This window comes from Anomaloglossus baeobatrachus, chromosome 11 (assembly GCF_048569485.1).
Source record: "Anomaloglossus baeobatrachus isolate aAnoBae1 chromosome 11, aAnoBae1.hap1, whole genome shotgun sequence".
Lineage (NCBI taxonomy): Eukaryota > Metazoa > Chordata > Amphibia > Anura > Aromobatidae > Anomaloglossus > Anomaloglossus baeobatrachus.
The window spans coordinates 196,873,060-196,886,294 of NC_134363.1; the positions used below are offsets into that span (position 1 = coordinate 196,873,060).

The 13,235-nt window shown below is 52.8% G+C and overlaps 1 protein-coding gene across 6 annotated transcripts in view; it reads right to left on the minus strand.

Annotated features, from left to right (window-relative positions):
* IGSF9B (immunoglobulin superfamily member 9B) overlaps nt 1-13,235 on the minus strand; it is a 162,400-nt gene that overhangs the window by 72,985 nt on the left and 76,180 nt on the right. For 5 of the 6 annotated variants that reach the window (XM_075328954.1, XM_075328953.1, XM_075328952.1 and 2 more), the window contains 2 exons: nt 5,860-5,905; nt 3,700-5,187 (listed from right to left, as the gene is read on the minus strand). In XM_075328954.1, coding sequence (XP_075185069.1) covers nt 3,700-5,187; nt 5,860-5,905 — 1,534 coding nt within the window. Of the gene's footprint in view, nt 1-2,320; nt 2,364-3,699; nt 5,188-5,859; nt 5,906-13,235 lie in introns of all 6 variants that reach the window. The other variant, XM_075328958.1, reaches the window with a different exon arrangement.

Consider the following 13,235-nt stretch of genomic DNA (forward strand, 5'->3'; position numbering starts at 1 on the left):
ACCAAGACACAAAAAGGGGCAGATTTATCACCACCACCTGAAGACTGCACAGCTCTGGACCAAGCAGGTGGAAGACACCCCATGGCAGCGACTCGGGACCTTCCCATCTTCCCCCGAATGGCGGTGGCTGGGACCTTCCCATCTTCCCCCGAATGGCGGTGGCTGGGACCTTCCCATCTTCCCCCAAATGGCGGTGGCTCGGGACCTTCCCATCTTCCCCCGAATGGCGGTGGCTCGGGACCTTCCCATCTTCCCCCGAATGGCGGTGGCTCGGGACCTTCCCATCTTTCCCCGAATGGCGGTGGCTCGGGACCTTCCCATCTTTCCCCGAATGGCGGTGGCTCGGGACCTTCCCATCTTCCCCCGAATGGCGGTGGCTCGGGACCTTCCCATCTTTCCCCGAATGGCGGTGGCTCGGGACCTTCCCATCTTTCCCCGAATGGCGGTGGCTCGGGACCTTCCCATCTTCCCCCGAATGGCGGTGGCTCGGGACCTTCCCATCTTCCCCCGAATGGCGGTGGCTCGGGACCTTCCCATCTTTCCCCGAATGACGGTGGCTCGGGACCTTCCCATCTTCCCCCGAATGGCGGTGGCTCGGCACCTTCCCATCTTTCCCCGAATGGCGGTGGCTGGGACCTTCCCATCTTCCCCCGAATGGCGGTGGCTCGGGACCTTCACATCTTCCCCCGAATGGCAGTGGCTCGGGACCTTCCTATCTTCCCCCGAATGGCGGTGGCTTGAGACCTTCCCATCTTCCCCCGAATGGGGGCGGCTCGGGACCTTTCCATCTTTCCCCAAATGGCGGCGGCTCGGCACCTTCCCATCTTCCCCTGAATGGCGGTGGCTCAGGACCTTCCTCCTCACCTTCCCAAACATCCTACAATGCACAAAAATCTGTATGTGGAAAGTAATGGCTGAGCTTCACCCTCACAGACAGAGAGGTGACCTTCCCCCAATGTGTGCCCCACTGACGGAAAGGTGGGCTTCCCCCCCAACTTGAGCCTTACAGACTGAGAGGTGGGCTTCAACCCCACAGACGGAGAAGTGGGCTACACCCCCACGTGTCCCCCTCAAAGGGAGAGGTGAAGTTCACCCCCATGTGTCCCCCACATATAGTTGGGGTTCACCCCCATGTGTCTCACACAAAGAGAGGTGGAGTTCACCCCCATATATTCCACACAGATGGATAAGTGGGGTTCACCGCCATATGTCCTCCACAGATGGATAGGTGGGCTTCACCCCATGTGTTCCCCACCGATTTGTGTGGTTCACCCCATGTGTCCCACACAAACGGATTGGTGAGGTTCACCCCCCCCCCTCCCGTGTTCCCCACAGATAGATGGGGTTCACCCCATGTATCCCCCACAAATGGATTGGTTTTGTTCACCATGTGTCTCCCACATACGGAGAGATGGGGGTTAACCCCCCATGTGTCCCACACATATGGGTGGAGTTCACATGTATCCCCCACAAGTTGATTGATGGGGTTCACCATGTGTCCCCCACAGACAGAAAGGTGGGGTTTACCCCTATGTGTGTGTGTCCCGTCCCCCACACAGGAAGCTCCTACTAAATGAGTGGTGCCATCGGGTCTAAGGGTTTGCCCATGAGAATCATGGGCTTTGAGAACAATCGCTAAAGAGCAGCCCTGTACTTGATCTGGATGCAGAGGGAGGCAGTGATGCTACTGAAGACTATGAAGAGTTGTATTAGTAGCCATCGTCACTGCATATTTAGGCTGTGGCCATCTCCACCGGTAGAAAGGGATTTCATCTTCTACGGGCCCCATAAGAAGTCCCTGGGGGGTTTCTGGCTCCCAATTCATAGCGGTGGATCCCTCCCATCCATGTGCTGCCAGCATGGACTTATTGCCTTTTCTGGCCAGTAACTGGAAGTCTACGTAGTGTGAAGCTTAATCCCATCTATATACGCTGGAATCTGGGTGAGTGATGACATCATCACATGGTTAGTGTGATGTCATTTTGCATTATGTAGTGCTGATCCTCTGACGGCACAGCGGCCTGGCGGTGGGGGGGGACTGCACCCTTCGGAGCTTTGTCAGCAGCTTTAAGGGGAAGCACAAGGTGGTGGCTTCTATGGATGACGAGGACAGGACAAAAATGAGTGAATATATTGGGACACCAAGTCCTAAATCCGCATCTTGTGAATTTGTGGTTTTACTCTGAGGATTGTGCACTGTTCCCCTTTAAAGCAGGCCGGGGTTATAAAAACAGATGCAAAGGACCCCAAATATTCTCCCACCCTCTAGGAGCCCACCCCACACTCCCCTCTTCCCCCTTCGGACATGGATCACCCTTACCTATTGGATGGAGGAGTTCATGACATCAACACTGCTCAGATAGCTGAGATCAATCAAAAACAGACAATTACTGAGGGCAGCACTCCGGAAAGAAAGCGGTGAGGGGGTGGGGGTGGGGGGTCTGCACTGGGGAATCAAAGCAAAACCTGATACTATTAGAGGGGCTCCAACACTCCTGCAGGTGGGAACATCATTGTGTGACAATCACTCTGCCTGGTCATTGTAATCCCTAACAACAACACAGAAGACTACGACACATTACTAAAAGACATTGCCACTATACTGAGACACTGCAGGACAGACATGTCCTCCTGCCGGAGCAGACTGTGGTGGGCCAGCGTCTGCAGAATGTGCCCAGCTGATTTATTCCTTCTCTGTGTGTGAAAACCTCATTGTTGGTAGGTGGTGGACTTTGGAGCAAAGCGATCATGCTTCCACCCAGCTTTGGACACTGGTTACCGTAACACTTTACTAAGTGAGGCATTTTCTGCTAGTTTTAGGGTAAGGCCTTCATGTCTGGTGAGTGTAGTGTAAGGTACAATCCATTATCTATGGCCTCTCGGGAATGGAGATCTTTCCCCATTTCACAGGATCACTACTTCATTATGCCTTATGGTTTTGGAGGAAGCCACAATTGAAAGCACAGATGGACAGAGTCCTAAAGACACATGCCGCCAATCCTGTCATTACTGGTGTTATGACCATGGAAGGAATGGAGAGACCCAGAGAGCACAAATACACTTTATTTCATGTGCACTTCACAATTTATTACGGATGTCTGTTATTGGCACAAGAACATTGATGCCCCAGCCTTGCTCCATGGGACAAAACCTCCTCGGGGATCGGCACTCCTGGATTACACTTTGCCTCGTTATTCTCAGGTATGGTTTTCTGAGCAGTGTCAAACCTGTCATTAACACCGCTCACAAGATATCCTCTCAACGTGCCCCTACACGGGTCACCCTGTACGACACCAACCTGGGAACTGCAAATAATGGCCAGCCCCATCAGTCCATGGTTTGACCAGAAATCATATCCATCAGGAAGCAATCCTAAAAGTACAAACCAGATGAAGATGGCGGACAGATATGCTGTGTGAGGTATGGACTGACTGCTCCTGGCTTATGAACCTTTGTGTGTCTAGTCTCAGCAGAGCGCCTTCAGTAGGTGGCAATGTTTTTTAGAAACTATAGCGTGTCCCTTTCTATTTAATTCACTCAGTTCCCTTTTAAGAAGAACATGAATATAAAAAGTATCTGAAGGATATTTAGGGCAATGCTGAGACGAGGTCTACCTAGAAACTTAAATGTCACTTACAACTTCAAGTCCAAAAACCCACCAAGTCCACAAAGTCCGCCCCGCAGCTGAGCATCACTCACCCTGCAGTGCACAGCACCGCTGTCTCTGCGTGTATCCTCTCCTCTCTCCTGCGTCCGTCTGCATGAGGTGACGAGTCAGGTGGAGCAGGGCGGTAACTAGGACTCTCGTGACTGCTTTTTGCTGGAGATCCAGAAGATGGAGAAGATTGGTGTAAAAAGCCTGGAGGCTGCAGGGCAATGCCAGAGCAGTCTGGAGGTGGAGGAAGCAGACCTGGACGAGGTCTGGCTCTGGCACTGAGCTCAGGGGATCCATGTCTAGAGCTGAGGGGACTTTGGGTAAGTGGTGAAAGGCGCGATGGCTGTAGTACCACTTGATGCAAGCTTGGCTCCAATCTCCGATGCTGTCTGGGACTCATCTGTGGACGCGCCCGACTTTCAAACCATCGAGCATCCATCCCAAAAGGCCCTGGTTCAGGAATGTCTGGGTATGGAAGCACCGGAATCCCCATCCCTTGGCTAGTGTGCCGAAGCTGGCCTTGTGCAGCGAGTTGCATAGCTGCATCCTGCCACGATGTTGGGTGAGAAGGATGTGGGCGACCTGGTAACCTCCCTGCCCAGCCTGTATGTGGTTCCAGAGGTAAGATGGCTGCATAAGATGGGACCTGTAGCGAGTTGGGAGGTGGACGCCCCCGAGGAAATGGGGCTGGAGGAGGCGGAGGTAAAGGGCGCCTCATCTCACCAGCTTCATACCGATGCTGGACAAACATGGAAGGTGATGAAGGAGCATCTAATCCACCAAAAGGGAAGTCTGGCCCTCCCCACTGATCTGGCGAGCGCCCCCCGGTTGGGGTATGTGTAAGAGGCAAAGTACTGGTGGAGCTGTTTTCCCCATTCTCTTCTGGAATAGGTGGAAAAGAGCCTTCAGGAAGCAAAGGTGGTGATGACATAACAGAGCTTAGTGGGCTGACTTCTGGCATATAAAATGGTGGCGGTGGATCAGAGTCCCGAGGACTACTGCTCAAATAGCCATACAAGTGGCTATGATGGTAGCCACCAGGTCTTGATTGACCAGAGGCCTGCTGCCTTCCTTCTGGAGACTGATGTTGAAAACGTGGGCTGTAGGCAGGTGGCTGAAGTGGAGAGTCCTGACTGGATGACAATGGGGTAAGCTGGGACTTTAAACCTGATGGCTCGTCATTCTCCTCATCAGACTGTCGGAACTCTGGGTACATATCTGTTTCTTCTGCAAATGGGAATCCTTGAATTCTTCGGCTACGAAGAGCTGGCTCCTGGTCATGGCCCCCTGTAACAAAACGACCATCTGGACCCCTGCTGATTAACTCAATGGGAGTAGTCACTTCTGCTTCTGCCTGACTGACACTATACTTCTTGCTGGTCATGGCACGTTTGGTCTTCTTGTACAATGACAATTCCTTTTCTCTCCCTGGACTCAGGGGCCTTTTTGGGGGAAGACCCTGATCCTCTGAAGACTCGGATGGAGCACGAAGTGTTCGGACACTCTCTGGACTGACCTTTCCAGAAGACAACCTAAAGAGAAATAGAAGGAGCCTCATGGGTATTATAGATTTGCCTGAAGAGAATACAGCAATGCATTAGAGAAGCTGTGTCCAGAAATTACAGATTTCTCCTAAAACTGTCCTTCTACAGCTCTTCATTACCGCTAATAAAATCCCTCCCTCCATCTCCTGAAAGAGACACCTGGGCTCCGGGCAGAGCCTTAATATGAGTCATGTGGACTCACGAACATTAACTAGTGGCAACAAAACGCGCATGGAGTCACAAACCACAAGAAAGTAATCAGCGCTGACAGAGAAAAAACGTGGAAGAGTAGACTGGAAATAATGAGGACATGGACACTTATCTTCTTACACTAACGATCTTGGTGTCAGGGCTCATTCCTGGACCTCGAGCATCTGACCAAGCTGAAGCTGGCCGTACATTATGTTCTTGACTTTCATGTAAGTCGATGCTGAAGAAGAGACGCTGTCATCATTCCAAAATGGCTGAAGTGTTCTATGAAAATCTGCCTTTTCTAGGCGTCACATTAAAATGTTGCAGAGATTGGTCTAAATCTGCTTTTTTTGTGAACTAAAATCTCTAGTGTATGGCCAGCCTTGGAAAAGCCCATCATCAGCGCCAGTCCCGGCCCCGTTACCTCCCTGAATTCCACTAAGTAGGAAGAAGTGAGCTTTTACTTACGGAGACTCCATGCTTTTCCGACAGTGTGTGATGGAGAGCGGTGGATCTGCAGAGACAGGAGCATGTGTTATACATAACTGCCATCAGCAGCCATCCATCAGCGTAACAATCTCCGCCTTATCCCAAAAATCAAAAGTTCCCCCTGCCCAGGCATATCTCACACCACAATACAGCAGATATTTCCCACGCAGGCAGTCTGGAGAAAGCATGGAGAACACCTTGGCTCCATCTTTAACCAGGGGGGGGCGAAACAGGAACTTAATTCACGTCATCACCCCCAGTACCAATCCAAGAGCACGTGAAATAGGATTTATATTGGGGTTCAGGTATCGACAGATATATCGTGGATGGGGTGCTATATGTGCATTGTTCTAGTTATATTGGCGGAAGGGGGAGAACAGTGACTGCATTAGGGCAATGGGCATGAATATATACATTAATATATGTATCGGGGAGCAATGATGTATTGAGGGTTGGGCATTGACATACATATATAATCCCCAATTACTTTTACATGCACACATAGGTTGGCATATACTTGTAGTTTAGCTGCTTGCTTAACCCACGTGGATGGAACATGTGAACGCCTCCAATCTTAGATTTTCTTTGCTTGAGCGCTTCAGTCACAATAATACTTATCTTATAATCACAAATGCAAAGTTGTATGAAGGTGGCAGCATGTAGAAGTTATGGCTTTTTTTCCTTTCCCTCCCCTTACCCCTATTTTCCTATGAATATTTCCTTTAATTTATCTTGTCTTTGATAAAAATTTTTACTAGGGTTAATTATAGTCGATGGAAAATTATTAAAATTTATTAAATTGATTCCGAATAAATACACCATTCCCTTAGTCCTCTATTTTTTCCATTTTTATTTTTTCCATTTTTTCCTTTTATTTGACCAAATAACGTTACTAATGGAGTTTTTTATTCATTACACTAGTTTGGGCTTAATTACCCTTATTTCATGGACATTATATGAGGGGACATTGCCTTTCATAAAATGGTGTGTGACAGTGAGGATAGTAGCGCGATTTTAGCGCTTGCCAATCATCTGGTATACATCTTGCCAACCAGGATCGTCACTTCCGGTTTTGCGGACCGGAAGTGACGTTCCGCGGTAATGAGCGGCTGTCTGGGCATGTCTATAGTTGCCAACCATCAGGATCTACATATTGCCAGCCGGTAACGTCACTTCCGGTCTTCGGACCGGAAGTGACGTTCCGTGATTAGTTAATGAGCTAATTGAGCGGTCTATTTAAATCTGAGCATTGGACTGTCAGATCACATTGACAGCAGACCCGGACGGGCAGCTTTTTCCTCTGGTCCAGCTTTTTCACATATTTCTTCAGAGCCCTTTCTGGTGAGTGTTCATTGTATGACATTTCTGTGTATTGTTTGTTTTACTAGATTAGAATAGTGACTCAGTGCTAGTGCTTTGGCACCTTGTTCCTCTATATTAGAAAGATATACAATTTTTGGATACATTCTTGGGCTTCCTGTTTGGTCCCCTTTTCTTTGTATAATGGTTCTATTATGCTACATATTATCTGTGTTTCATTTATATCCTTAAGAGGACATTATATCTGCCAGTGAAGCGGCTCAACTGACAGATTCTTCATTTTTGTCTTTTTGTTGATATCTTTTGTATATCATAGTTCATGATTCATGCATTACAATGTGGTGAATATTTCTGCTTTTTTGTTACCAGGATTGTTTAATGCCATTATTTCTGTATACTTAAAAATCTTTTATGTATCTTTTCATTGTAGTGCAATCTGATGAAGGTCGGATGACCGAAACGTCTTTAATAGTTACACGGAATTGTGTTCTTTTCAATGAATAAAATACAAAACAATTTCAGTTGTATGCTTTGAGTGCTGGATTTTTTTCATTTTTTATGGCTACAGGCAGTCTGCGGGGATCCGAGGGGCGCACGAGGGCAGAGGATGCTACGGTATCAGTGTGCGGGAGCAGAGGGTGCTACGGTAACAGTGTGAGGGGAGCACGAGGGCAGAGGATGCTACGGTATCAGTGTGCGGGGATCAGAGGGACACACAAGTGCAGAGGGTGCTACGGTATCAGTGTGTGGGAGCAGAGGGTGCTACGGTAACAGTGTGCGGGGAGCAGAGGGGCGCACGAGGGCAGAGGATGCTACGGTATCAGTGTGTGGGAGCAGAGGGTGCTACGGTAACAGTGTGAGGGGAGCAGAGGGTGCTACGGTAACAGTGTGCGGGGAGCAGAGGGTGCTACGGTAACAGTGTGCGGGGAGCAGAGGGTGCTACGGTAACAGTGTGCGGGGAGCAGAGGGTGCTACGGTAACAGTGTGCGGGGAGCAGAGGGGCGCACGAGGGCAGAGGGTGCTACAGTATCAGTGTGCGGGAGCAAAGGGTGCTACGGTAACAGTGTGCGGGGATCAGAGGGACACACAAGTGCAGAGGATGCTACGGTAACAGTGTGCGGGGAGCAGAGGGGCGCACGAGGGCAGAGGATGCTACGGTATCAGTGTGAGGGGAGCAGAGGGTGCTACGGTAACAGTGTGAGGGGAGCAGAGGGTGCTACGGTAACAGTGTGCGGGGAGCAGAGGGTGCTACGGTAACAGTGTGCGGGGAGCAGAGGGGCGCACGAGGGCAGAGGATGCTACGGTATCAGTGTGTGGGAGCAGAGGGACACACAAGTGCAGAGGGTGCTACGGTATCAGTGTGTGGGAGCAGAGGGTGCTATCAGTGTGCTGGAGCAGAGGGGCGCACGAGGGCAGAAGATCCTACGGTATCAGTGTGTGGGAGCAGAGGGACACACATGTGCAGAGGGTGCTACGGTATCAGTGTGTGGGAGCAGAGGGTGCTATCAGTGTTCTGGAGCAAAGGGGCGCACGAGGGCAGAGGATGCTACGGTATCAGTGTGCGGGAGCAGAGGGTGCTACGGTAACAGTGTGCGGGGAGCAGAGGGGCGCACGAGGGCAGAGGGTGCTACGGTATCAGTGTGTGGGAGCAGAGGGTGCTATCAGTGTGCTGGAGCAAAGGGGCGCACGAGGGCAGAGGATGCTACGGTATCAGTGTGCGGGGAGCAGAGGGTGCTAAGGTAACAGTGTGCTGGAGCAAAGGGGCGCACGAGGGCAGAGGATGCTACGGTATCAGTGTGCGGGAGCAGAGGGTGCTACGGTATCAGTGTGCGGGGATCAGAGGGACACACAAGTGCAGAGGGTGCTACGGTATCAGTGTGTGGGAGCAGAGGGTGCTACGGTAACAGTGTGCGGGGAGCAGAGGGGCGCACGAGGGCAGAGGATGCTACGGTATCAGTGTGTGGGAGCAGAGGGTGCTACGGTAACAGTGTGCGGGGAGCAGAGGGTGCTACGGTAACAGTGTGCGGGGAGCAGAGGGTGCTACGGTAACAGTGTGCGGGGAGCAGAGGGGCGCACGAGGGCAGAGGGTGCTACAGTATCAGTGTGCGGGAGCAGAGGGTGCTACGGTAACAGTGTGCGGGGATCAGAGGGACACACAAGTGCAGAGGATGCTACGGTAACAGTGTGCGGGGAGCAGAGGGGCGCACGAGGGCAGAGGATGCTACGGTATCAGTGTGAGGGGAGCAGAGGGTGCTACGGTAACAGTGTGCGGGGAGCAGAGGGTGCTACGGTAACAGTGTGCGGGGAGCAGAGGGTGCTACGGTAACAGTGTGCGGGGAGCAGAGGGTGCTACGGTAACAGTGTGCGGGGAGCAGAGGGGCGCACGAGGGCAGAGGGTGCTACAGTATCAGTGTGCGGGAGCAGAAGGTCCTACGGTAACAGTGTGCGGGGATCAGAGGGACACACAAGTGCAGAGGATGCTACGGTAACAGTGTGCGGGGAGCAGAGGGGCGCACGAGGGCAGAGGATGCTACGGTATCAGTGTGTGGGAGCAGAGGGTGCTATCAGTGTGCTGGAGCAGAGGGGCGCACGAGGGCAGAAGATCCTACGGTATCAGTGTGTGGGAGCAGAGGGACACACATGTGCAGAGGGTGCTACGGTATCAGTGTGTGGGAGCAGAGGGACACACAAGTGCAGAGGGTGCTACGGTATCAGTGTGTGGGAGCAGAGGGTGCTATCAGTGTTCTGGAGCAAAGGGGCGCACGAGGGCAGAGGATGCTACGGTATCAGTGTGCGGGAGCAGAGGGTGCTACGGTAACAGTGTGCGGGGAGCAGAGGGGCGCACGAGGGCAGAGGGTGCTACGGTATCAGTGTGTGGGAGCAGAGGGTGCTATCAGTGTGCTGGAGCAAAGGGGCGCACGAGGGCAGAGGATGCTACGGTATCAGTGTGCGGGAGCAGAGGGTGCTACGGTAACAGTGTGCGGGGAGCAGAGGGGCGCACGAGGGCAGAGGATGCTACGGTAACAGTGTGCGGTGAGCAGAGGGGCGCACGAGGGCAGAGGGTGCTACGGTAACAGTGTGCGGTGAGCAGAGGGGCGCACGAGGGCAGAGGATGCTACGGTATCAGTGTGTGGGAGCAGAGGGACACACATGTGCAGAGGGTGCTACGGTATCAGTGTGCGGGAGCAGAGGGTGCTACGGTAACAGTGTGCGGTGAGCAGAGGGGCGCACGAGGGCAGAGGATGCTACGGTAACAGTGTGCGGTGAGCAGAGGGGCGCACGAGGGCAGAGGATGCTACGGTATCAGTGTGTGGGAGCAGAGGGACACACATGTGCAGAGGGTGCTACGGTATCAGTGTGCGGGAGCAGAGGGTGCTACGGTAACAGTGTGCGGGGAGCAGAGGGGCGCACGAGGGCAGAAGATCCTACGGTATCAGTGTGTGGGAGCAGAGGGACACACAAGTGCAGAGGGTGCTACGGTATCAGTGTGTGGGAGCAGAGGGTGCTATCAGTGTTCAGGAGCAAAGGGGCGCACGAGGGCAGAGGATGCTACGGTATCAGTGTGCGGGAGCAGAGGGTGCTACGGTAACAGTGTGCGGGGAGCAGAGGGGCGCACGAGGGCAGAGGGTGCTACGGTATCAGTGTGTGGGAGCAGAGGGTGCTATCAGTGTGCTGGAGCAAAGGGGCGCACGAGGGCAGAGGATGCTACGGTATCAGTGTGCGGGAGCAGAGGGTGCTACGGTAACAGTGTGCGGGAGCAGAGGGGTGCACGAGGGCAGAGGGTGCTACAGTATCAGTGTGCGGGCAGCAGAGGGGTGCACGAGGGCAGAGTGCTACGGTATCAGTGTGCGTCGAGCAGAGGGACGCACGATGGCCGAGTGCTACGGTATTGTGTGGGAGCAGAGGGGCGCACGAGGGCAGAGTGCTCGGTATCAGTGTGCAGGGAGCAGAGGGGCGCACGAGGGCAGAGTGCTACGGTATTGTGCGGGAACAGAGGGGCGCACGAGGGCAGAGGGTGTTACGGTATCAGTGTGCAGGGAGCAGAGGGGCGCACGAGGGCAGAGTGCTACGGTATTGTGCGGGAACAGAGGGGCGCACGAGGGCAGAGGGTGTTACGGTATCAGTGTGCGAGGAGCAGAGGGGGCGCACGAGGGCAGAGGGTGTTACGGTATCAGTGTGCGAGGAGCAGAGGGGGCGCACGAGGGCAGAGGCTGTAACGGTATCAGTGTGCGAGGAGCAGAGGGGGCGCACGAGGGCAGAGGCTGTAACGGTATTATCAGCCACTTCAGCGCCGGTTAGGGGACCAGACAAGTATAGCCAAGGATTCTAGGATTCGGCTGGACGAAATCCAGGTTGGGACGATTCGGTTGCTTGGCTATGGACTTTCCTATGCCCGTGAAGCTTCCTACGGTTGTTACTATCCTATTCTCGGTGGGTGCCTGCCAAAAGCAGGGTGCAGCTGGTTTTGGGTATGTGGTCCTGGAAGCTCCGAAGGCACGAATATTCTACTCCCTGGTGAGCCAGTGGAAGGGTGAGACTCTGGTGCCTGTTACATCGTGTGGTTTGCATGGTTTTGTGTTATATGCCTCGGACTGTTGGGATCCAATAAAGTCTAATTACTGTGGTTCCTGCACCCTGTGTTGTCTGAGTAGTGTTCTGCCCAAGGGTATAGAGTTCGGGCGTTCAGCTGGGATGAGCCCTGGTCCATGCGGTCTTTCTAATGGCGGCCGGGCCAACGGACGAGAGCACCCACTGACCCCAGTGTCTCCACAATTTGTGGCAGCGGTGGGATACTACTCAGCCTGCGTTATGCAGGGGAGCTGCAGGGGACTGGTGTTTATGAACACTGTCCAGGGGGCTCAACAACCAGGGGGGCACATAGACATACCCAGCAGGTCATAGGTGAGGCATACAAGTTTCGCATGTCGCCATGTCCAACCCCACCAGCTCGTGCTTTGGAAGAAGAACGGAATAAATATACAGTAGCCACAAAAAAGTGCAACTACAGGAGGCGTCAGTTACAACAGATCGAATTCAGGGACACTGACCGGGTTGGATGTGATCCAGAAATTCTGAGCATGCCCATGGACAAATGATGCAGAGCGTGGTGAAGACCTCACTGATATTGACCCAGCGGATGAAGACTGTGCCACATAATGGAACCAGTGACAGCCTGGAAACAAATCAGACCCAAGCAGATAGAATCAAGGATATGCTGGCAGCATTGGAGCCTGAAGCCCCAAGAGAGAAGAGGGATTCTGTTATGCAGTTTTGGGAGTTCCAGTTTCCCTGTCGCCAGCGCCTATCGCCATGATGGTCCACCATCAAGGAAATCATCTCCACTACAGGGACGTGCCAGTGTTTAATGAGTCCAGCACTTAGGTAGATAAACACCTGCAAAGCTTTGAGACGCTAATGCTCATGCACCAGGTGCCCACAGCTGATTGGGCAAAATACCTGTGGACTAGTTTGACTGGCCGAGCCCAGGAGGCTGTCAGGTCGCGTCAGCCTCAGTATTACCTGGAATATGAGATTATTAAGGACACTCTGTTGGCCCTTTTTACCATAACCCCAGAAAGACATCGCACCAAGTTCCAGACTATGTCTCGCCAGGGTGTCTCCTATGTGGAATTTGGCAGTGAACTCCAACAACACTAACAGCTGACTCGATGGTCAGGCTACCCACTGCGATGCTGGTGCCCTCCAGGACGTGATAGTGCTTGAACAACTTGGTTGTTGGATGGACCCGGAAGAACAAGAATGGATAGCTGACCGGAAGCCCGATACCCCAGAGCTAGCAGCTCGGCTGGCTGTAAACACGTCAGCCAATCGACCCAGCTGGAGAACCGATAGACCCACCGATCCTAAGAGGACCTTCAACCGTGGATTCAAGTGGCCACCAGACTCTTGTGCTGTTCTAACTCACTACCAGGACGACTGTTTACAAACAGGTCCAGTGACTTGCCTAACTCATGGCACTGTTATACGTGTGGGGGTCTTGGACACGTGGCCAAAGATGGTCTACAAAGCCAGGG